The following is a 24,409-nucleotide window of genomic DNA, read 5'->3' as shown; positions in this document are numbered from 1 at the left end:
GTTTGGCCTCTTTAGGGGTGGGCAGTGGGGTCAGGGTTCTGGAGGGAGAAGAGGGGAGGGCCACACCTAAATCCGCGGTGTGGCATCGCACGGTGGACGCCAGGGCAAGGTCTGAGGGCGGGGGCAGTGCGGCAGGAGCCACGAACGCCTCAGGTTTCAAAGGGGCCGCAATCCAGGGAGGATCGCGCAGCGAGAACCGGGTAGAGCCCCTCAATGAAATCCCCAGCGAGGAGCAAGAGTCGGGGCTGGAAATGGGAGTTGGCGAAGGGGATGCGGCGTCAGGGGCGGGACGGAACCGAGGGCCCGGCCCAGGGGCGGGGCCTGCGCGAGGGGTGGGGCTTGGGGTGGGCCGGGCTTCGGGCCTCAGGAGAGGCTGCACCTAAGCACCCCAGGACCGACAGCTCAGGTGAGCCGACCGACCGCTGTCTTTTCCCAGGGCGTTATAGGCAGTGAGAAGAGTGGGGAGGGGACAGAGGCACAGTGCGCCCCAGCAGCTGAGAACTTCTCTCCCAACTTGGGTAGGCACTGAGGTTTCCCAGGGAGACCCCTGACATCCGGGCCCCTGAGCCCTTCCATTTTAGAGCTGCGTGTCTTGGGGTCCTCTGCGGGGCTCAGGGACCTGCGCCCCTGCCTGAAATTGTAGGTAAGGCTTAGCAGTTTGTGCCTGTGATGTGTTGTGAGGTCCCTCGACCCCAAAGCTGTAGAAACCCATGTGGTCCAAATCCTTTGGTCGTCAAAGAGGTGCAGGTGCCCAGAGAGGACTATGACTTGTCCAGGGTCACCCAGCTCTGCCTATTCCATGGCCAGGACTCTCTCCATCGTTGCTTGAGGGGGCCTGATCCACAGATTCCCTGACTCCAGGCGGGCCCTGGTCCTGGAGCACTCACCAGTCCTGCCTGACCAGGTGCTCCCACCCTTGCACCTCCCACCCCAGCAGCCCACAGGAGCCTGCACCCCCACCCCCTTCAGTCTGATTGCAAAGGAACAAACACATGGCCAGACCAAAACCCAGGTCACACCACGTGGCCCCTCAACTAGGGTTCCCACTGGGGCAGGAGTCCAGACAGGGAGGGCAGCTTATGTGTTACAGGGTTTGGGTACTGGGGAGCCTGTAAGCAAGATGAGGAAGGGGCAGAGGTGTTCATGGTGGGGAGCTTAGGAGGGGGTCCCCAAGAACACTGGGAGGGGAGGAAGCAGGAGGGAAGAGGGGTCACCCACATCTCCACCCTCCCCAGCCATCAGCCCTCCTCCCCCAGCCCTGCCGGGAACTAGAGGCCAAAGTCTGCCCCAAGGTTAAAAAATTGATTGTTTTGCAGGAAGAGGGCAGGAGTGAACTGTGGAGGGATTGGCAGGGGAGGGCACAGCCCCTCGTCCTCTAGCCTGAGCCGGGGGGGCCATGCCTGGAAGGCTGGACTAAAGCCAGGACTGTGCCCCAACCCTGGGAGTGGGGGAAGCGAGGAACGGTCTGGGCTCAGGCTGCCTGCCAGGGCTGATAAGGGGCCTCTGGGGGCTCCCACAAACGGTTTATCACTGGTGGGGGGCACAGCCTGCAGGGCTCAGGAAGGACACGAGCATGGAGCGGCTTTGGGGTGTACTCCAGAGAGTGGTAAGATCGAGTGGGATTGGGAGACCCTTAGGCCTTCTCTCCAGGTTCTCAGCTCCCCCACAGACCCCAAGGCTGACCCCTTCCCTTCCCACCTCCAACTCTCCCCTCCAGCCCGCCTCTCAGGACCCTCTCTCCTGCCTAGTTTCATGGCACCCCAAAGTCCCTGACCCTATTATCGCTAGATTCCTCCCCATTCCCCAGGCCTCTTTCCCCAATCTCACAGCCATTGAACCCCCCACAGCAAAGGTGGTCCCCACGACCCTCCCAGACCATCTACAAGCTTGTGGAGGGCACCCAGCAGGGGCGCCTGGAGGAGGAGGAGGAAGACGGGGAGGAGGGGGCTGAGCCACCCTCCCACTTCTGCCCCATGGAGCTGAGGGGCCCCGAGCCCCTGGGCTCTCGACCAGCTCGGCAAAGCCTTGGGCTCTGGGCAGCAGGACGAAGAGCCGCCCCCTACCTGGTCCTGACCGCCCTGCTGATCTTCACCGGGGGTAAGATTCAGGCCCACTCCCAGTGGAGGGTCTGGGCTGGGGGAACATCTGGGGTCCAGAGAAGAGCACAAGGAGAATCTCCACCTTGCCACCCATCAGCTTTCCTCCTGGGCTATGTGACCTTCCGAGGGTCCTGCCAGGCGTGCGGGGACGATGTGTTGGTGGTCAGCGAGGATGTCAACTCTGAGCTGGGCCTGGACTCCCACCAGGGCACACTGTACTGGAGCGACCTCCAGGCCATGTTCCTGCGGCTCCTGGGGGAGGGCCGTCTGGAGGACACCATCAGGTAAGGATCAGCCTGCCCCCTTCCTGGCCCTCAAAACCCATCATCCACTCAGACCGGCTTCCCTTCCTCCTCTCCTGGGACCCTGGTGTTGGGGTGCCCCTTCTGAGTCCTTCCACCTGCCTCCTGGCCTATGCTCTGGGAGGGATGGCAGGCATTTGGAGCTGAGAAGAGGAAGGGCAGTTCCAGAGACGAGAGTGCAGGGGACACATTTGGGAGTTGAGGGAACTGACTAAATGAGCACAGAGGTGTCCAGCATCCAGATACGAGGTAGGACAGACCCAGGAAAGTCTTGAATACAACATCAAGGAGCTTGGATTTTGACCTATGGCAGCGGGGAGCTTGGGGCGGGGGTGGGGGGGATCTGAGAAGGGGCCATTTTAGGGAATCAGAAAAAGAAGCAAATGTGTTTGTGACCCAGGCCATCCCTCATCTCCATTACGGGGGATGCTGGCCCCAGCACAAGAAGGCCCAGCGTTTCTTTTGTTCTGCTGAGGTCACCTTTGACTACTGCTACCCAGATAGGTCCGGAGAAGAGGTGAGGAATTGTTTTTTTTCAGTGCATTCTCTTTGATTTCCCTACTTAGAAAATCATAGATAGAAATCTATAGATAGAAAATCTATAGATGGAAACACATAGGTTCTTTTCCAGTGTTTTTACCTCTATGTCTTTTTCATTTTGTGTTGCATTGAAAAGGACATGAATTTAGATAATAATGACAATAGATTTCCTTGCCTAGTTCCTAACTCTCATAGGAATGTTTTCATAACATTTTGTCATTGAGTATGACTTTGCTGCAGATTCTGGATGGCTTTTAAAAAAAGAGAATTCAGGAAGTTTCCTTCTATTTCTAGCTTACTGAGACTTTTTTTGAATGATCACAAAAGGAGGAACAGGAATCAAAATTTTTTTCAAATATTTTTCAGGAATGTATTGAGATGATCACATGATTCTTCTTTAATGTTTGCATAGTCGTTTATATTAATAGAGTTTCTTGTCTTCATGAGATCAATATAAATTTGATCAAGATGTTGATACACTACTGGATCCATTTTGCTAGACCTTAAATCTGTGGTAGCAACAACGTGCAGGGCTTTTTTTTTTTTTTTTTTTTTTTTCTTGAACAGTACTTGGTAGTCTGGGTGCAGGCTGAGCAGGTGGACAGTTTGATAGGTCTCGGGGTGGGGTGTGGATGCCATCCAAGGGCAGGGAGCCAGGAGGGAAGCCATGAGAGGGGAGCAGGCAGTGAGGTGATGTAAAGTCTAGGCTGGATAAGGGGGAAGGGAGGCCAGAGAGGAGCTGATAGACCTGGAGACACTGGACAGTCTGCAATGTTTGATGGGGTTGAAGAACAGGTATACTGAGGCTAAGGGAATAAGTTGGAACCTGAAAAGCTCTAGTCAAAGAGTGGGATTCTGGATTCAGATTTATCTGATAAACTGTGTCCTAGTTAGCTTGAAGTCTCCAGCATCTACTACTGTGCCTGGCATTTAGTAGGTGGTCAGTAAATTGGATCCATATTCCAAAGATGGAGTTCTGGGTAATGATAAGATCCAGGATGTGGCCAGGGAAGTAGGTGGCCAGATGCCAAAGTCCTCAATGAAAGAAGACAACAGCAGGGATGAACGACAGAGGGGGGTGCTGCTGGGTGGCACTGGCTTCAAAGGAGGAGAGTTTCACCTGTAAAGAAATGGTCTGAAATGTGAACTGGGGAGCCGGGCACGTGTTTGGGTGGTATGAGAGCCTGAGCTGCCTTCTTCAAGTGCCTGAAGGAGACCTGGCTTCCCAAGGGACAGCCAGGTTTCTGCCAACACAAAAGATAGGAAGGTGTTCGGTGATGGTGCTGAGGAGGGAGGAGTCTGTTTGCCACAGAAAGAGCACAGGTGGCGGAGTTCCCAATTGTGGCGCAGCAGACACGCATCTGACTAGTATCCCTGAGAATGCAGGTTCGATCCCTGGCCTTGCTCAGTGGGTTAAGGATCTGGCATTGCCATCAGCTGTGGTGTAGGTTGTAGACGTGGCTCGGATCTGGTGTTGCTGTAGCTGTGGCATAGGCTGGCAGCTGTAGTTCCGATGCAACCCATAGCCTGGCAACATCCATATGTGGAGGGTGCAGCCCTAAAAAGCGAAAGGAAGGAAGGAAGGAAGCATAAGTGGAGCCTGTTGACAGAGAGGCCATGCAACTGGTGGCGTGGGGATGGGGGTAGGGATGGGCCTGGCCAAGGTGAGATGGAAGATCAGGGAGAGTTCAGATGACCACGGGCTGGCCAGTTAAGTGGTGACTATGAAAGAAGACAAGGCAAGGTCTCCGAGACGAGAGACCCCAGATTCCACCAGGAACTTTGGTGGAAGGTGTCTCCAGGAGGCCCAGCTGGAGGTCAAGAGAGATGAAGGGCCCCTCACCTCTGCCTACATAGCCCTTTGGAAGAAAAGTGTTTTCATGCCTGAGGCAAAGCACAGGCCAGTGTGTGTACGTGTAGAGGCAACAGTGGACGGGTGATTTGGCCTGACACGGGGAAGAACCTAAGGAGTGGTGCGTAGGCCCCCGGCTATCAGATGCGGAGGGTTAGGCAGAAGGAGGGCCTGGAGACCCTGGCACAGCCCTGATAGTGATGGGATGGCTGGTGATGGCAGGAGAGACCCCACACTTCTGGCTTCCTTCCCCACTGCCACCTCTCTCTGCGCAGGCAAACCAGCCATCGGGAAAGGGTGGCCGGCTCGGCTGGGATGGCAGCCCTGGCTCAGGACATCCGCGCTGCGCTCTTGCGAGAGAAGCTGGACCACGTGTGGATGGACACGCACTACGTGGGGCTGCAGTTCCCAGACCGGTGAGTGCGAGGGGCGGGGGCCGGGACGGCGCGGGGAAGAGTGAGCCTGGTGGTGGGGCGTTCACCACCCTTGCTCTTCAGGGCTCATCCCAACACCCTGCACTGGGTTGATGCCGCCACCGGGAGGCCTGGGGAGCAGCTGCCCCTGGAGGACCCCGACGTCTACTGCCCCTACAGCGCCACGGGCAACGCCACGGTGAGCGCCCCCTGACCCGCCCCCAGGACGAGGCAGGGTGCCTTTTCCCGAGGCGGAGGAGGGACGAGGGGAGCGCGCCCCACCATCCACCCATCCTCCCCATCCACCCATCCTCCCCACCCAGGGAGAGCTGGTGTACGCCCACTACGGGCGGCCAGAGGACCTGCAGGACCTGCGGGCCCGGGGCGTGGAGCCGGCGGGACGCCTCCTGCTGGTGCGCTTGGGGCTGATCAGCTTCGCCCAGAAGGTGAGGGCCCCTGTCTGGGGGTGGGGAGCCCGAGAATCGGATGGCGGCAAATGGGAAGCGTCTACTAGGAACCTGCCAGGGGGAGAAAAGAAAGAACCAAATGGGTCGTAAGACACTGTTGTCAGGGAACAAAATCAGGAGGTTGGAACTTCCCGCTACGGTGCAATGGGTTAAGAATCTGACTGCAGCAGCTCAGGTTGCTGTAGAGCCACGAGTTCAATCCCTGCCAGATGCAGTGGGTTAAAGGATCCAGCTTTGGAGCAGCTGCAGGGTGGGTTGCACCTGCGGCTCAAATTCAGTCCCTGGCCCTGGGGAACTTCCAGATGCCGAGGGTGTGGCCATTGAAAAACCCCAGGAGGCTGGGGTGGCGAACAGAAACATGAAGGAATATGGGGTGCAGTGATGTTTAGGGGCCGGGGCACGGTGGAAAGGCAGAAGGTGAGGTCCAGGTGGTGCCCATAGCCTTTCTGTGGATCCACGATGCAGACGGAGGCTGAGCCATTCCGCTTTTACCTGCTCCTCCTGCCTTTATAAATCCATTTTCTCTGGGAGACGGAGTCCTTTAGCCACCTCCTTTGCCCAGGTGGCCAGTGCCCAGGACTTTGGGGCCCAAGGAGTGCTCATATACCCAGACCCAGCGGACTTCTCCCAGGACCCACACAAGCTCAGCCTGTCCAGCCACCGGGCTGTGTATGGACATGTGAGTCTGGGGGGAGCCGGTAGTGCCCTCCTGGGGTCCCAGGGCTGCACTTCCTTGCCTAGGATGAGGCTGCTATGCTATTCTTGGAAACCCAGCTCACGGTTTCAGTGTGGGCACCCCTCTCCCCACAGGTGCACCTGGGAACAGGGGACCCCTACACACCTGGCTTCCCTTCCTTCAATCAAACCCAGTTCCCTCCAGTCCAATCCTCGGGCCTCCCGAGCATCCCGGCCCAGCCCATCAGTGCGGACATTGCCTCTCTCCTACTGAAGTGAGGGACATGGGGTGACAGGAGGGGAGGAGGCAGGGGCAGGGAGGCTGCAGCCAGCCTTGGGTGAACTAGAACCAAGTGACTCCTCTGGGTGGGCACAGCCTCTTGCCAGGGCCCACTGTTTGGTGAGTGAACCTCCAGCGGGATATCACACCCACTCTGCTCAGCACCTTTGAACAAGACACAACCTGCACAACTGTCCAAGGCAGTCCTGGCTGCACTGGCCCTGCAGGCAGGGTACAGATACAGAGAGCTGAAGCCAGAGGGTGGGAGGGAGAGAAAGAGTGAAGAGGGGGCTTTGGGCTCTTCTGTAGCCTGAGCCTCTCTGCCACTTCCAACCCTTTCTGCCCCACCCATCTCCAGGAAGTTTGAAGGCCCTGTGGCCCCCAAGGAGTGGCAGGGCTACCTCCCAGTCTCCCCTTATCGCCTGGGCCCTGGGCCAGGCCTGCACCTTGGGGTCAACAACCACAGGACCTCCACCCCCATCAGCAACATCTTTGGCTGCATCGAGGGCCGCTCAGAGCCAGGTGTGCTTGCTTGCCTAACGTTACCCACACCTTTGCAGGAGGGGCCCTGGAGTTAACAGGGAGGGAGGCTGGCAAGTTGGGCTGGGTTGGTACTGAGGTGGGTAGCAGTGAGGGGACCTCATGGTCAAAGCTGTCCAGAGACGGAATGGGCAGTTCTGTACAGTAGTGAGTTCCCTAGCACCAGAGGTAAGCAAGCATAAGTTGGTGATGTTATAGCATGAAAAGGAGCTCAGATTAGATAGGTGAGCCCTTCAAGCATAATTTGACATGGATAACAGTGGGGAATCAAAGTGGGTTCTGGAGCCCAAGAGTGTGGCACTATAAATAGCGCTGAAGAAGAGGCAGAGGAGGCCTGTGATGAAACTCAGATGGGGATGCCAGTGGTGGGCGCATGAGTGCATTAGAGAGGGATTTAAAAGGGGAAAACCTGCGATCCCACCCTAGTGCCGTGAGTTAAGAATCAGATGGCAGCGGCTCAGGTCACTGAGTAGGTGGTATGTGCCGGTTTAATCCCCTGCCTGGCTCAGTGGGGATCTGACATTGTCACAGCTGTGGTGGAGGTCACAGCTGTGGCTCAGATTCAGTCCCTGGCCTGGGAACCTCCGTATGCCTCACCACAGCCTGCCTAAGTCAGTCAATCAGTCAGTCCTGTCAGGACCTGGTCAACTGCAGGACGCGCTGATCAGGGAGGTTATGGAGTCCCGAATGAGCCCAGGCACTGCGGTGAAGAAGCAGCCCATCCAGGAAGGGCCCTGGGGAGGAGAGGCACTGTCTTTAGGGACAGCAGGGATTGCAGGGCTGGGGCTGCAGAGGTGTGGGGGTCCTGGAGAAATGGACCCTCCCAGGATTGAGGGAGAAGCCTCTGGGTTCTGCCCATGTACGAGCTGGACCCCCAACATCCCCTCACCCAGACCACTACGTTGTCATCGGGGCCCAGAGGGATGCGTGGGGCCCGGGGGCAGCCAAGTCCGCCGTGGGGACCGCCATACTGCTGGAGCTGGTGCGGACCTTCTCCTCCATGGTGAGCAATGGTAAGGTCAGGGCCTGGGCCGGGCAGCCGGGGCTGTGGCCTGAGCCAGGACGAGGCAGAGGGGCAGTTAGGAGCACAGGCTGGAGGGTGACCACCAAGACCACCAGGGGCTCAAAACCTGGGCCCTCCCCGTCCTGGCTGCAGGGCCCTGGGCAAGTCGCTTTGCCTCCGTTTCTTCATCTGAAACTGGAGTTCCTGCTGTGGCACAGTGGGTTAAGCATCTGACGTTGCCACAGCTGTGGCTTGGATGGCTTGGATTTGATCCCTGGCCAGGGAACTTCCATATGTTGTGGGTGTGCCCCCCCCCAAAAAAAGAAAATACTAATAGTCCATGGCTGAGTGAAGATTAAACAGGATATTCCTTATTGCTTTGTAAGCATCCCCATCACTGATAACACCTGAGTCAGGCACACCAGGGGAGATGGGATGGGATGAGGGCTTGATGGGAGGGAAGAGAGACCCCAGGGGACCAGGACAGAGGGAGACAAAGAAAAGGGTCTTTCCTTGGCCCCCAGCCAAGCCCCTCCTCCCTCCCCCTGCTGCCCCCCAGGCTTCCGGCCCCGCAGAAGTCTTCTCTTCATCAGCTGGGATGGTGGTGACTTTGGGAGTGTGGGCTCCATGGAGTGGCTGGAGGTAACCTGGGGGCCTGGGCAGGTAGTCAGGCGGTGGGGAGAAGCGGGGGAATTTCATTTTTGACACCCTTCACCCACAGGGCTACCTCAGCGTGCTGCACCTCAAAGCTGTAGTCTATGTGAGCCTGGACAACGCAGTGCTGGGTGAGCTGGAGCACTGCCACCATTTGGGCCCCCTCAGGTGCACCCTGCCTTCCGGGCCAAGCCTTGAGCCTGGTGTCCCTCTCCACAGGGGATGATAAGTTCCACGCCAAGACCAGCCCCCTTCTGATCAGCCTCATCGAGAACGTCCTGAAGCAGGCAAGAGTCTGGCCAGGACCAGGGGCTAAAGGGAAGCTGGTGGCTGCCAGAGCCTGACCACTGCCCCCACCCTGCCTCCAGGTGGACTCTCCCAACCGCAGTGGGCAGACCCTTTACGAGCAGGTGGTCTTCAGCAATCACAGCTGGGAAGCTGAGGTGTAAGCTGGGCAGGAGGGGAGGGAAGAGAGCTGGGCAGCTTAGGGGGAGCCTGAACCCACACTGCACTCCAAACTGCCCATCCCCAGGATCCGGCCGCTGCCCATGGAGAGCAGTGCCTATTCCTTCACAGCCTTTGCGGGAGTCCCTGCGGTGGAGTTCTCCTTCGTGGAGGTGAGACTCCTGGGCCCTGCCCCAGAGCAGCCGTCCCTGGGCCCCTCCGCCCAGAGCCTGCGCGCAAGAGCCCGCCCTGTCCCTGCAGGATGGCCTGGTGTACCCATTCCTGCACACCAAGGATGACACCTATGAGAACCTGCACAGGGTACTGCGGGGCCGCCTGCCCGCCGTGGCCCTGGCTGTGGCCCAGCTCGCCGGGCAGCTTCTCATCCGGCTCAGCCACGATCGCCTGCTGCCCCTCGACTTCGGCCGCTACGGGGACGTGGTCCTGAAGCACATCGGCAGCCTCAACGAGTTCTCTGGGGACCTCAAGGTTGAAGATGTCAACAGGCCAGGCTTCTGGTGGTGGGGCGTGCCGGGGTGCGGGGGGTCACGCTATATCCCCTCAAAGTGCTGCCCGGGCCAGGGGATTGTCCCCTTTCCCCCTTGGTCTAGGTCCCATCTGGCAACCTGGCCCTTTTACTCTTGAGCCAGTCACTGCGTCCCTAGGACCCAGCCGGTACCTGCCCAACCGCACAGATCTCTCTCCCTTCCTTCTGCCCCCAGCATCCTGTCTCCCTATACCCCCCGACTCCTGCCAGGCCCCGGGTCCCAGCCCCGTCCCCCAGCACCCGGACCCCCACCCTAGGCCGGGGTCTTGGTTCTTGCCGCCGGCCCCAGCCCGCGCCTCCGCCCTCAGGCCCGCGGGCTGACCCTCCAGTGGGTGTACTCGGCGCGGGGGGACTACATCCGGGCGGCAGAGAAGCTGCGGAAGGAGATCTACAGCTCGGAGGAGAGCGACGAGCGGCTGACGCGCATGTACAACGTGCGCATCATGCGGGTGAGGCCCCGCCCACCGGGTCGCCTCGTCCCCGCCTCCCGGCCCTTTCCAGCTGCCTGAGGCCCCTCTTCCCCGCCCTGCTCTGCCCTGCCCTGCGAGCCTGTGCACTCCTCTCCCCTGGCTCCACTATCACTTGTCCCTGGCCTCTGGGCACTCCCAGTCCTAGATGCACTGTGCTTTGCGGACTGACCTGCCAGGCTGGAGCGACCACTGAGGTAAGCCCACAAGGTGATGAGGTAGGGAGGGCCAGTGCCTCCGCCACAGGGGCCACCTTGGCAGAACTGGGACAACGCCCCCTCCCTCCCAGTTCTCCACCCATCTGGAGAGAAAAAGTATGTCCACAGTGGTGCATGGGACTAAGAAACACAGGATTATGGCTCAGGAGGTACAGAAGGCTTAAGAAATTCAGCATGTAGAGAGCTCTCTTCCTCCTGGTGAGATGGATGAAATCCAGAAAGGCTACCTGGAAGAGATGTCATGTGAAACTTATAGAAGATGATCATTATTTTTTAATTTTTTTTTTAATTTCACTGTTGAGTTGTATGAGGGTTTTTGTTTTGTTTTTTGTTTTTCCTGTCTTTTTAGGGCAGCCCCCATGGCACATGGAAGTTCCCAGGCTAGGGGTCGAATTTGAGCTATAGCTACCACAGCTCACAACAACTTAGACGTGTTCCTTAGACGGATCCTTAAGGCACTGAGGGAGGCCAGGAATCGAACCCGCATCCTCTTGGATACTAGTCGGATTTCCCCTGAGCTGCAAGAGGAACTCCACACGATTATTATTATTCCCTTGCCAATCCCTCCTGCTTAGCTTCGAATACTTGGCAACATGCATCGCATCTCCAGCTCCAACCCCTCCTCTTCCTTCCATTTCCTCACCCCAAGAACTCAACCCTGCAACCCTTCCATCTCTGGAAGTGGGTAGGGGCTGTGGGCAGGGGGAAAAGTCTATAGAGCAAAATGATAAGCAGGGCCATCCCTGGCGAGTGTGGGGCGAGCAAGGACTCCACACTGCACACACGTGTAGTTTGGGATGCCATGTCTGGCCCTTGCAAGGTCTTGCTCTTTCTCCCCCTTCCTTTTTCCTGTGTGTCCCTGCCTATTTCCCTGGCATCACTCATATTTTGTGTTCACAAACCCACCTGTCTTGCTCTTTCATCCTGGCTCAGGTGTGGGTCATTCTCATTCACAAATCTTGCTTTAACCCCTGCTGTGCCAAACTCCAGAGACACAAAAAGGCACCCATTCACCCTACCCCTGTTGCCATGTGCCCATAGGGGATAAAGGGCATCTTTCTGTGAAAGACATGATTCAGACTCAGGGCTAGAGAGTAAAAGATGCAAACTTTCAGAGTCTGAAACACAGGGCTGGGCCACACCCAGGGAACTTTGTGGTTCTAGACCAGGGGTTGGTAAACTATGGCCAGCAGGCCAAATTTGGCCTGCCACCTGTTTTTGTCAATAAAGTTTTATTATAACACAGTCCCGCTCATTAGTTTTTTTTTTTTTTTTATTATTGTGTGTGGCTGCTCTAGTGCTACAGCAGCAAAGCTGAGCGGTTGCAACAGAAACAGTGTGGCCTTCAAAGCCTAAAATAGTTACTCTCTGGCTTTTTGCAAAAAACTGTTTGCTGACCCCTGCTTTAGACGATGATGTGGGTCTTGAAGAATGGGCGGAACATGGGTTGATGCAAAGAGGATGCTCCAAGGTGGAGAGACCAAGAATAAGCGGTGTTAGTGAAACAGGACTGGCTTTCCTCGGGAGCCAGATGTGGACCAGGAGAGCCAGAAAAGAAGCCCCATGGAGAGAGGAGGGGAGTGGGGTAGGGATATCTATAGGGAGCCTTGAATGCCCCGATAAAAAGTTTAGGTTTTTAGGGTCTGGGCATCAAGGAAATTAGAAAGGTTTTTTTTGTTTCGTTTTGTTTCCTTTTTGTCTTTTTAGGGCTGCACCCAGGACATATGGAAGTTCCCAGGCTAGGGGTCGAATTGGAGCTGTAGCTGCCAGCCTGCACCACAGCCACAGCAACGTAGGATCTGAGCTGCATGTGTGACCTACACCACAGCTCATGGCAATGCTGGATCCTTAACCCACTGAGCAAGACCAGGGATCGAACCCACGTCCTCATGGATACTAGTTGGGTTTGTTAACCACTGAGCCACGATGGAAACTCAGGAAGGTTTTTGAGCAGGGAGGTGATGTGGGCAAAGTGGAGTTTTAAGAAGGACTTGGCCAGAAATGTAAATGGCCTGAAGAGGGAATGAAGTTAGGGATGGCTGAGCTCTGGGTGAGAGCGGCAAATGCCATCTGTAGGTTGAGCGGACAGGACTGCTGTGACACATTTGGAAGGAAAAACGAACAGACTGGGTGTCGAGGGAAGACGAGGAGAATAATAACAGTATCTTCCACGTATCAAGGGCTACCATGTTCTAGGGCTTTTCTTCACTTCCTCCCATAGGACTCCTTCAACTCCTGTGAGTTTGCTAGTATTATACACAGAAGTAGGCCCAGAGAGGCTAAGTGACTTATCCAAAATCAGATAGTTAGTGGTGAAGCCAAAATTAGAAACCACACAGTCCGACCGCAAAGAAAAACTGGAGTGTGATCCTGTGTTCACCCCACTCTTGTCATCTTTGAGGTTGAGAGCCTGACACCTGGGTATATACCATGGAGCTCATGAGGGTCATGTGTATGAGGCCCCTTACCCCAGTGGGAAGGTCCAGCAGACTGGGGGACAGGATTCCAGTGGATGATTTTTCAGCTTTGCACCTGTCTCCACCAGCTCCCCGTTGAAACCAGGGCTCCTCTTTTTTTTTTTTTTTTTTTAATTATTTTATGGCTGCACCTGTGGAATATGAAAGTTCCCCGGGCCAGGGAATCTGAGCCACAGCTGTGACCTTCACCGCAGCTTTGGCAAAGTCAGATCCTTTAACCAACTGCACTGGGCTGGGGATCGCAACCACACCACAGTAAGAGACCTTAAGAAAATACCAGTGTGGAGTTCCCGTCGTGGCGCAGTGGTTAACGAATTCAACTAGGAACCATGAGGTTGCAGGTTCGGTCCCTGCCCTTGCTCAGTGGGTTAACGATCCAGCGTTGCCGTGAGCTGTGGTGTAGGTTGCAGACGCGGCTCGAATCTGGTGTTGCTGTGGCTCTGGCGTAGGCCGGTGGCTACAGCTCCGATTCAACCCCTAGCCTGGGAACCTCCATATGCCGTGGAAGTGGCCCTAGAAATAGCAAAAAGACAAACAAACAAACAAACAAAACAGTGTGTGAGACCACTCTTAGAGATCTTGATTGTGCTGGGGCAGCACCCACGCAACAGTAAATTAAAAAGCTTCCCCAAGTGATTCTAATGTGCAGCCAGGGTTGAAAACCATTGGCTTGTAGGTAATAGGAAGAGCAGAAGGTAGAGGGAAAAACCTTGGGCCTGCCCGCAGGTGTTGGGAGCAGAAGGAACAAGAGAGGTTGGCAGAAAGGTGGGAGAACTGGGCCAGGATCGTGCCCATCTCAAGAAAGATGAACAGCATCAGTCCAGAGGGTGAGAACCCAGAGTCAGACACTTCATTCAGACTGGCTTGTCCCCTTGTCCTTTGGCTCTGGGCTGAGGACATTTAAACAGGCGGGGAGGTGAGGAACAGCGAGAAGATGGACAGTTCTTTGAAGCTTTGGGCAGGGAAGTGAATGGATAAGGAAGGAAGACTGGGAGACCTAGATGCAGGCTTGGAGGCTCAAGGAATAGGAAGAAAGGGATCCAACGCAAAACACAGCGGAGGATGCATCCTACCTGGCTACTGGTTACGTCACGTAATGGCACTTTCTCATTGGGTAGGTAAAAGGAGGGTGGGACTTAAGAAGCTGCTCAGCACTGTTTAAGCGAGTGAGCGGGCCCCAAACTTGGTTTGGGATTGGCGTTCAGATCTTCGCTTTACGGCAGAATCCTGACTCCCACCTGACCTCTCGGCGCAGGTGGAGTTCTACTTCCTGTCCCAGTACGTGTCGCCGGCCGACTCCCCGTTCCGCCACATCTTCCTGGGTCACGGAGACCACACGCTGACCGCCTTGCTGGACCACGTGCGGCTGCTACGCTCGGGCGGCCCTGGGGCCCTTGGGGCCACCTCCTCCCACGTGGCACCCGGCTTCCAGGAGAGCCGCTTCCGGCGCCAGCTGGCCCTGCTCACCTGGACGCTGCAGGGGGCGGCCAACGCGCTGAGTGGGGACGTCTGGAATATCGATAACAACTTCTGAGGCCGGTGGAGGGGGGCACGTGCCCCTGACCCCTGCCGAAATCGCCTGCTTTCCACCCTTGAGTGATTTCTGGGTGATGGAGACCCCCTTGTGCACCTCCGGTTGCTGACCGACCGTTTTCTCCTTAGTCGTTAAGGTACCTCCAAGGGACCCAGCAATGATGCCAGAGCAGACACCCACACACCCCAGGCCCTGCAATGTAGGAGGTGGTGAGCAGCGCCTTTCATAATGGGCCATACTGTCAATTAATCAGAGAGCAGCACCCTCTCCCTCACTCATAGCCCCTTCCTCTTCAGGAGTGAGATCCCCCATCCCCCTCGCCACAGCTAGAGACTTCTGGAAGGTTTCCTAGTCCCTGGGACCTGGCCAGGCCTTTTGGTGGGAGAGATCGCTGGGACCATAGCCTTATGGCCGCCAACACGTAGCCTGTGGTAGGAGTGGCTGGGGTTTGGAGCTCAATAAACCACCTCGTGGCATCTGTTGTTTATAAGCACTTGTATGCATCTTCCTCCCCTTCACCTCCCCCAGTTGTTCCCTCCCTTGACACCTAGGGAAGTGTTGGGTAGAAGAAGCCAGGGACCGTGCAAGTGGGAATACTGTCACCACTGGGAAAAGCAATGTTCCTGTTACCTAAGGAAACTGCCTGAGGAAATAAGGGCCCATTTCCAAAGACCACCACAGGGTGAGGGGCTGGCTCTGTACCGTCTCCTTGGACCAGGGATGGCTACATAATTTGCGAGGGCTGGTACAAAATGAAAACGTGGAGCCTCTTGTTCAAAAAGCGAGAACAAAGCTTTTGTCTGCTTCCACAGCCTCTCAACCTGTCCTGGTGGTTTTTAATTTGTTATTTAATGACCAGATCCCTCAGACAAGGAGGTACTCTGGGCCAGATCCCCTTAGGCACTCAGGGTTCTGCCCCGCAACTTGGTACAGACAGAATGTGTCCCCAACCCTGACCCAGACCCAGACCGAGACCCTCCCTATGCCTGCACCCAGGTCTCTGCTGGGGAAGGTAGCAGCTGTGGATGGGAGGGGGCAGGGAGCTGAGAGGTGAGAACCCATCCAGGAGAGGCAGGATCCTCAGCACATGCTCCATTGTCTCATTGGACTGCACTTTCCAAATCATGAAATCAAAGGTAGGAGTTCTCGAAGTGGCGCAGAGGAAATGAATCCAACTAGGAACCATGAGGTTGCAGGTTCGATCCCTAGCCTCAATCAGTGGGTTAAGGATCTGGCGTGGCTGTGGCATAGGCCAGTGGCTACAGCTCCAATTGGACCCTCAGCCTGGGAACCTCCGTATGCCACAGGTGTGGCCCTAAAAAGACAAAAAGATGGGGAAAAAAAAAAAAGAGCTCGAAGGTAAAATCATTAAGAATTTCAAGGCAGGAGTTCCTGCTGTGGCCCAGTGGAAACAATCTGATGTAACCATGAGGTTGCAGGTTTGATCTCTGACTTTGCTCAGTGGTTTAAGCATCCACTGTTGGCCGTGAGCTGTGGTGTAGGTCGCAGAAACAGCTTGGATCCCACATTGCTGTGGCTGTGGCGTAGGCTGGCGGCTACAGCTCCAATTAGACCCCTAGCCTGGGAACCTCCATGTGCTGCAGGTGTGGCCCTAAAAAGCAAAAAGGAATTTCAAGACAGAGCCTACTGAGCACCCCCCCTCAAGCACAGGGCCTCCTTTTGAGCTTGGAGCCCTGCGAAGCTGCAATGGTTACACAGCCATTAGGTTGGCCCAGCCTGGGACCTGTCTCCCCTCGAGGGTCCCCTTTGGCCCATCTGTTCAGTGAGGTGGAAGCTGCAGGAGACAGGGTATTACAGGTGCTGCTGCACCACTTTACCCGTAATCATGGCCTCGGGAGGCTGTGGCCCAGATTCTCACCTCCTGGTGACTGTGTAAATCCTAGGGCCTGGCTCTCAGGCTTCTGGTCATCTCTTGCTCCCAGTGTGACATGAGAGGTTCTAGCCTGCTCCCCAGGATGCTGAGAAGCGAAGGCTTGTTAGTTTAGGGCTTGGGATGCCCCTGGGTTCCAGGGTGAAACTGTCCCCTCCTTAGTCCTTTGAGTCTGACCTATTGGGTTCTTAGGAGCCTGGACCGGGAGTCAGAAGCCTCCTCAACTCCTTGCTTCCCTGAGATACTGTCCAGAACAAATTTCCATGGGACTGAGTTTGTTGCTCAGTCCTTCTCCACCTTGTCCATTTACTCCCTGGAGTGGACAGAATGGAGTTCTGGACAGAGAGGTCCACGTCCTAAACCCCCAAATCTGTGTTGAGTGGTACCTTACATGACAAAAAGGACTTTGCTGATGTGATGAGGTTGAGAATCTCTCTCTCTTTTTTTTTGCATAGCTATTTATTGTATCTTACTTTTCGTCCACTCCCTAGGCATGTGGAAGCTCCTGGGCCAGGGATGGGACCTGCACCACAGCAGTGACCCAAGTTGCTACAGTGACAATGTCAGATCCTTAAGGGAACTCTAAGCATAGTTTTGTGTGTGGGGTTTTTTTGCCTGTTTTTTTGTTTTGTCTTTGCTTTTTTTAGGGCCAAACCTGTGGCATAGGGAAGTCCCTGGGCTAGGGGTTGTCGGCCTATGCCACAGCCACAGCAACGCATCCAAGCCACATCTGTGACCTATACTGCAGCTCATGGCAACACCAGATCCTTAACCCACTGCTTGGGGCCAGGAATCAAACGAGCATCCTCATGGGTACTAGTTAGGTTCCTTACCACTGAGCTGCAACAGGAACTCCCAAGCATAGTTAATTCTTTTTTAAATTGAAGTATAGTTGATTTGCAATGTTATATTAATTTCTGCTCTACATCAAAGTGATTCAGTTATTCACACACACACGTATCTTTTTTATATATTCTTTTCCATTATGGCTCATGACAATAAATTGAATACTGTCTCCTCTGCTATGAGTAGAACTTTGGGAAGTTCCTATCATGGCTCAGCAGTAATGGACCTGACTACTGTCCATGAGAACAAGAGTTCGATCCCTGGCCTCGATCAGTGGGTTAAGGATCTGACATTGCCGTGAACTGTGGTGTAGGTTGTAGATGAGGCTTGGACCCCACATTGCTGTGGCTGTGGTGTAGGCTGGCAACTCCAGCTCCTAGGCTAGAAACTTCCCTATGCCACAGGTGTGGCCCTAAAAGAAAAAAAAAAGTAAGACTTTGTTGTTTAAGTTGAGAATCTTGAATTGTATCCCTCCCAATTCATATACTGAAGCCCTAACTTCTGGTACCTGAGAATGTTTGTATTTGGAGATGGGGGCCTTTAAAGATGTAAGTTAAAACAAGGCCATCAGAGTGTGGCCCTAATCCAGTCTGACTGATGTCCTTAAAAGGGGAGGAAATTGGGTGTCCAGAGAGACACCAGGGACACAGGTGCTCAGGGGAAAGGCCCAGTGAGGACACAGTGAAAAGGCAGCTATCTATAAGCCAAGGAGAGAAGCTTCTGGAAAAACCAAACCTGCTGACATCAAATCTTGGACAAAGCCTCCAGAACTGTGAAGAAATTAATGTCTGGGTTTTTTTTTGTTGTTGGTGTTTTGTTTGTTTTTAGGGCTGCACGTGCAGCATGTAGAAATTCCCAGGCTATTGGTCAAATCAGAGCTGCAGCTGCCAGCCTACACCACAGCTACACCAACACCAGATCCCAGCCATGTCTGTGACCTATACCACAGCTTGTGGCAACGCTGGATCCATTAACCCACTGAACAAGCCCAGGGATAGGACCCAAATCTTCATGGATACTAGTTGGGTTAACCCGCTGATCCACAATGGGAACTTCTAATTTGTGCTTTTTTTTTGTTTGTTTTCGTTTGTTTGTTTGTCTTTTTAGGGCTGCACACGCAGCATATGGAAGTTCCCAGGCCAAGGGTTGAATCAGAGCTACAGACGGGAGCCTACACCACAGCCACAGCAACGCGGGATCTGAGCCGCATCTTCAGATTACACCACAGCTCACAGCAATGCTGGATCCTTAACCCACTAAGTGAGGCCAGGGTTCAAACCCTGGGTGCCAGTTGGGGTTCATTCACTGCTGAGCCACAACTGAAACTCCTGAAATATTTTTTTTGGCCATGCCTGAGGCATATAGAAGTTCCCAGGCTAGGGATTGAACTGGCACCATAGCAGCTACCCAAGCTGCTGCAGTGACAATACTAGGTTACCTGCTGTGCCACAAGGGAGTTCCCCGTGTGTGTGTGTGTGTGTGTGTGTGTGTGTGTGTGTGACTTAAAACAATGATCGTTTGTTGTTTCCACTCTTGGCTTTAAAGATGCAGGAAGGGGTCACCACCTAAGGAACGCAGATGGCCTCTAGAAGCTGAGAAGTTCAAGGAAACATTTTCCCCAGGTGCCTCCAGAAGGAACCAGCCACGCTGACACCCTGATTTTATCCCCAGAAGACTCATTTTGGACTCTGGATCCCCAGAATGGTAAGAGAATTAATTTGGGTTAAGTCACTAGTTTGTGAAAAACCGTTACAGAAGCCACAGGAACCTAATACCCACCTCCTCCAACTACCGCCAACTCAGTATTGTTTTCTAAGAAATTTACTTAAAAACAGTCTGTCCCAGAGTTCCCTGGTGGCACAGTGAGTTCAGGATCTGGTGTTGTCACTGCTGTGCCTGGGGTTGCTGCTGTGGCCCTGGAACTTCCACATGCCACGAGGTGCAGACCCCACCCCCCAAAAAAGTCTGTGTTTGAAGCCCCTGTCACCCCTTCATAGCTTTGCCTCAGAAAGTCTCCTGATCCCACAGACAACGAGAGGCCTTTTCTCAGCAAATACCAGCAAGATCATTAACGTGTGCTATCTTAAATGCCTTCTTGGAGTCCTGGGCAGAGCCAGCCCAGTGTGAGTGGTTATCATTCATACACTTGCAATTGGTGAGGGGTTTGCTGGGCCACGGTGAGCGCCCTATCCTAGACACAGGCTACAGAGCCATTCTCTGCTCATGATTGGGCCCACACCCCATTTGCACCAGCTCTGGCTGTGGGAAGGACAGGACTCAGGGCAGGGAGGCGGTTCCCAAGGCCCCCAAAGTAAAACTGGAACAACTGATAACCTTCCAGCAGCATAACAGACTGAGTCTGTCTTCATGTTGTCTTGTTCCCAATCAACAATCTGCCAGTGTCACTGGCTGCCCCTCCTCCTTTCCTCCCGCCTAGCCTTGCATCTGAAGGAGGGCCGGAAGCCTGCCTTTCAAGAATCCTGTTCTTTTCCTTTGCCTAAATGTCTCCTGCCTGGTTAGGCTGAGGTCATGTCGGGCAGGGCTCTTTCTCCCCCATCTTGGCAAGGACCTTAGTGCTTCTGACCCACAGGGGTCGAAGTCAAAGGAGGAGGCAACATAATAGCAGATAAAGGGGCGAAAAGGCAGACTAGGATTCTGGGGATGGGAAGCCTCCAGCAACCCTGGCAAGAGGCTCTGATGGCTCAAGATGGTGAGACCTGAGTTCTGCAGCAGGTATGATTAGATGCTATTTTTGTTTGTTTCTTTTTAGCTTAGGTGGGTTCCTTAGGGATAGGACCTAATCCCTAGGATAGGGCTAAGGGCAAATATTAAGAATCAACTTTCCCAGTTCCCTTAATTAATTAATCAATCAATTTATGCATGTATGCCACCCTTTGGCATAAAGAGTTCCTGGGCCGGGGATCTGATGCAAGCCACAGCTGTGACCTAAACGCCGGATCCTTAACCCACTGTGGTGGGCCAGGGATGGAAACTTTGTCCCAATCCCATTGTGCCACAGTGGGAACTCCCCAATTCCCTCATTTTAGAAGCAGAAACTGAAGCTCAAGAGAAATGAAATGACTTGCTCAAGGTACACTGTTCTTCTGGGGCAGCACAAGGCCTAGCACCCAGTTCTTCACTGGGCCTCTTCACGGCCCCAGGTGCCAGGTCCCCAGTGGGTAGGAAGAACTGGAGGAAAAAAAGTGGAAAGAAAGGGGACTGTTCCCTAAACGTCTTAGCTCAACTTTACAAATTTATTTTATTCAACTTGGAAATGAATACAAATCCCTGGGTTTTGTCTGTGTAGGGGTGGGGGGATGGGCAGGAGGGAGGAAGAAGGAAGCAGGCGTGGCGGCAGGGTTATGAGCATCACAGTGGCTGTCTCATGTCCACGTCCACGTCCCTGCCCGGGGAGGGGGGTGGTGGAGGTGGAGCAGGGAGCTCAGATCCGGAGGAACACCATGGTCAGGAGGCCTGGAGAGGGGAGAACAAAAGAGCAAGGTCGTATATGCAGCCGGGGGCCCTGGAGGCCCCCTTTCCAGTCCCGGCTCCCCCTCTCTGGGCCCACATCCTCTACCACCACCACTGTGCTCACCCAAGACGTAGGCTGCCACCAACTTCTGTCCCAGGGAGACGTGCAAGATTGGGGGCAGCTGGCTGCCAAGTTCATCCTGGAGCGGGAGCAGCAGGAAGGCCACCGAGACGATGCCCATCAGCAAGAAGAGGAGGAAGGAGCTGGTGGCCAGTTGCGGGTGGGGGTCTGGGAAACAAGGCCTGTCAGACGCTCCAGCCCGCACTCCTGCCCAGCCCAAGGTCCTACAGGGAGGAGGCTGAAGATGGAAGGTGTACCTACTTTTCGTTGGACACTGGAAGTGTCCTCTCCTCCCTGGAGCCTCTGTCCCCACAGCCACAAGACACCCTCTCCCCTTTGGTCCCTCATCATTCTTCCTCTCTCTTCACTCTGTCTTGAATACTGGCCCTGCTTACTGGTCTATCGGGCAGAGACCCCTGTCTCCCACACATACACAACTTGGGACGGCAGGAGTTGCTCAACCTACGCTTCTTATTGAACTGAACTTGGCTGATACATGATGGGAAGTACTGAAGTCAGAGCTAAGGGAAACATTTTTTCCCCCTCAGTGGAAGCCAGAAACCAACCTGATGTAAAATCTCAACTCCTAGGTAGGTTTCCACCAAAAAGCAAAAGACTGAACCGGAGGCCTCTTCACCTCCAACTGAGCTCATCTCTAAGATCATGCTAGGTCCTCCCTCCCTACAGAACTCTCAGAATTCCCATCCCCAAACTCACTCTCTGGGAAGTGTTGGGCCGAGGGTGGAGCGGTCCAGGAAGGGGGCCCTGGGTGGGGCGTTGGGTCAGGCTGTCCCTGAAGCTCAGGGGGGTACGTTGGGGCCCTCAGAACTGAGGTGATGTCCTTGCGCCCCACCACTCGGCCCTCTGTTCCTTCCTCAGACAGCTCAATGCGGAAGCGGTCCTGGACGTCATAGTGGCTGGGATTGGGGGCCACGTGGCGAATCACACTGGTCTCAAGAAAGGAGAGAGGCCCATTGAGGGGCCGTGATCCAAGTGGATCCAGGCCCCACCCTCCCAGGAAACTTTCCCTTAGGGACGCAGACAGAGGGGTGGGTAAAACAGATTGAAGAGGACAAGGTCTGGGACCTAAGGCCAAAGCACAGTAAATCAGAGAACTATTCTGGCAGCAACCCCTGGCTTTCATCAGCCTCTCGACCCCTCCCCTCCCAACTCACATGTCAATGCAGGATTGAGGCTTCACATATCCTTCCGCGTCAAACACTGTGTATTTGGCAGGTGCTGTGCACAGAACTGGAGGAAGAAAGCACAGAGAATGATTATTGCTTCAGGGACCCTGTACAAGCCCCGCCCATGGAGCGCCTTTGCCTCCTACCCCGCCCCCCCACCTCCGATCATCCATTCTGCCTAGGCTGGACATACGACCGTACTCATCTGACTGCTCAATCCATACAGCTCCCCAATTTTCTTCTGCCAGTCCCCAGATCCTAGCGCGAGACGCCCATCCCCTTCACCTCGGAAGCGAAGCACTGCTCCCGTGGGGTTATAGAGGGTCAGCAACTGCCGGGGGCCGCTCCGCTGGTCCGCCCTGAATACTAGATCCGGGGGAAAGACGAGGACCGGGACAACAGGTCCCGAGGGAGCAGGGGCGCCCCGGGACCCCCGCCCAGGAGCCCCCGAACCCACCAGCTCCTGGTCCTGGGGCGCCCCACGGCGCATGCAAGCTCTGGGCGGTGGAACATCCGAGGGCAGAGTTCAGGGGACGGGCCTGGAGGATAGAGCTGAGGGGCGAGAGGGGTGAAACGGAACGGGATGAGACCGTAGGGCAGGGCCTGGACTGATGCTGCCGCCGCCTCGGAATCCCGCTAGATGAGGCCCCAGAAGACAGGCCCAGCCCCCCCAAACCCTTCCCCTCTCCAGCTCTGCCTTGGGTCCCCTTAGGCCCCGCCCCCAAGCTCTACCTCGAGGGTCACGCCCACCTCGTAAACCCTGCCCCTCCCAGCTCCCTGCCGGGGCCCTTGTCTTCAGTCCGGGTTCCTGATCTCCATAAGCCCCGCCCCACTCTGCAGCATGCCCCGCCCCTTCCGGGCGTCCCTGGGCACTTGCCCAGTCTGCCCCCCCAAGACTCTACTTGCCGCAGCCGCCTCTTCCGGGGCTGTCCTTTCCGTCTTCTGTTTTCCCGAGACCTGTATTTGTGCCTCCGACCCCTCCCTGAGCTCAAGCCGACGCTTATTCGGACTTCCGCCTCCGAATGGCCGCTCTTGCTATGAAGCTCGCCTTCTGGTCACAGCACCTGCCAATCAGCTTTTGGCTGTACTAGGGCTGCCATCTTCCGGAGAGACCGTTTCACTCTTCCGCCGTACGGGCTCTGTCATTGGCCAGCGCCGCCTGGTTTCAGCCGTAAGTGCGCCCATCGGTGCACGTAAAGAGGTGATTGGCTTCATCCTAGTGACGTAAAACTTTACGAGCGTCTCTAGAATGCTAACCCTGGCATAAGCGGGGGTGGGGACCCGGGCGGGGCTGGGAATGGGTCTTTGTTCCTTCTCCCCACTCTGAGCCCGTCCGAATCACTAGAATTTACCTCCCACGAGAGAGCCCTCTTTCTCTACTATCCCAGGTCCTCCTAGAAGCCTTCGCAGCAACAAAAACCGTTTGCTACAGAACTAGTTGGAAGTAGCTCCCAGTTGGACTGGGATCTCAGCCCAAGGTTCTTCTGATTCCTTCCTGCACGGAACTCACTCGGAAATCACTTATATTTGCTACTTGCTGAATTAAGAGTCAGCCTTGCTACTTACGTCATCCCACCGAATCTTCAACTCCCTTCGCAGAGGAGGAAACAGCTTCAACAAGGTGAAGAATCTTGCCCCAGGCCACACCTTTGGTTAGCAGCAGTGGAGCAAAACAAAGTTATCTTATCTGAAACCCTTCTCTGAGCGCCCTATCAAATGTAGAATCTCCCTTTGCCTGTCCTTTTGTCACGCTTTTGTTTTCTTCACAGCACTCATAGAGCTACTTGATAGCATGTTTTAGTTTATCGCTGCTCCTGTAGAATGTACCTTGCTCTCTACAACAGTAGGGACTTTGTTTTGTTTTATTTTCAGCACCTAAAACATGTGGAGTGAACAATGAATGAGTGACTAGGATGAGCTTGAGCAGAGGTCTGATTGAAGTTTGGAAGCACGACACATGTCTGTGGAAGAGAATTCCAGATGGAACTGCAAAGGCAAACGCCGGAAGTAAATGTGTACTAGATAGAAATGGTCAAGGAACCAGTATGGCTGGAACAGAGGTTTTAAGGGAGACAGTACTCAGCGTTGAGATGAGGTGGAAGGAGGGATGCTGATCACCTAGAGCCTTAGGGCCCACGGTAAGACAGACTGATGGGAAACTATGGGAGAGTTTTCTTGTTATTTTATTTATTTTATTTTGTCTCTTTTGTCCTTTTTAGGGCCGCACCCGCGGCATATGGGGTTTCCCTGGTTAGGGGTCTAATCGGAGCTGTTGCTGCCGGCCTACGCCAGAGCCACAGCAACGCCAGATCCAAGCCGGGACTGCGACCTACACCACAGCTCACGGAACGCCAGATGGTTAACCCACTGAGCAAGGCCAG

General features: G+C 54.9%; 2 protein-coding genes across 6 annotated transcripts; one reads left to right on the top strand and one right to left on the bottom strand.

Moving 5' to 3' along the window:
* Positions 325-15,002, top strand: TFR2 (transferrin receptor 2). Of its 5 annotated transcripts, none has more exons than XM_003124374.5 (19): positions 325-406; positions 1,547-1,606; positions 1,848-2,097; positions 2,197-2,383; positions 5,069-5,209; positions 5,291-5,405; positions 5,530-5,652; positions 6,236-6,352; positions 6,484-6,623; positions 6,987-7,150; positions 8,062-8,181; positions 8,731-8,813; positions 8,893-8,956; positions 9,045-9,112; positions 9,194-9,270; positions 9,358-9,442; positions 9,531-9,758; positions 10,125-10,265; positions 14,234-15,002. In XM_003124374.5, the coding sequence occupies exons 2-19, from the start codon at positions 1,574-1,576 to the stop codon at positions 14,510-14,512; spliced, it is 2,415 nt and encodes an 804-aa protein (XP_003124422.2). In that variant the 5' UTR covers positions 325-406; positions 1,547-1,573; the 3' UTR covers positions 14,513-15,002. The 5 variants fall into 5 exon arrangements, 4 of the variants coding, with proteins under 4 accessions (XP_003124422.2, XP_020941896.1, XP_020941894.1 ...); XR_002342297.1 differs by having other exon boundaries at positions 327-406; positions 10,125-10,480; XM_021086237.1 differs by having other exon boundaries at positions 394-643.
* On the bottom strand, positions 20,490-22,573 carry MOSPD3 (motile sperm domain containing 3; the record flags this gene model as incomplete). Its single annotated transcript, NM_001195356.1, is given in 5 exon segments — positions 20,490-20,723; positions 20,845-21,009; positions 21,559-21,788; positions 22,017-22,092; positions 22,314-22,573. Coding segments are annotated over 5 exon segments (708 nt in total). The 3' UTR covers positions 20,490-20,691.

This window comes from Sus scrofa, chromosome 3 (assembly GCF_000003025.6).
Source record: "Sus scrofa isolate TJ Tabasco breed Duroc chromosome 3, Sscrofa11.1, whole genome shotgun sequence".
Classification (NCBI taxonomy): domain Eukaryota; kingdom Metazoa; phylum Chordata; class Mammalia; order Artiodactyla; family Suidae; genus Sus; species Sus scrofa.
This window is presented reverse-complemented; position numbering and strand designations above follow the sequence as displayed.

Coding starts and splice junctions, on each gene's coding strand:
- TFR2 (XM_021086235.1), top strand. CDS start 1,574: ATGGAGCGGCTTTGGGGTGTACTCCAGAGAGTG. Junction 1,607..1,847: donor GGGGTGTACTCCAGAGAGTG/GTAAGATCGAGT, acceptor AACCCCCCACAG/CAAAGGTGGTCCCCACGACC. Junction 9,443..9,530: donor TGGAGTTCTCCTTCGTGGAG/GTGAGACTCCTG, acceptor CTGTCCCTGCAG/GATGGCCTGGTGTACCCATT.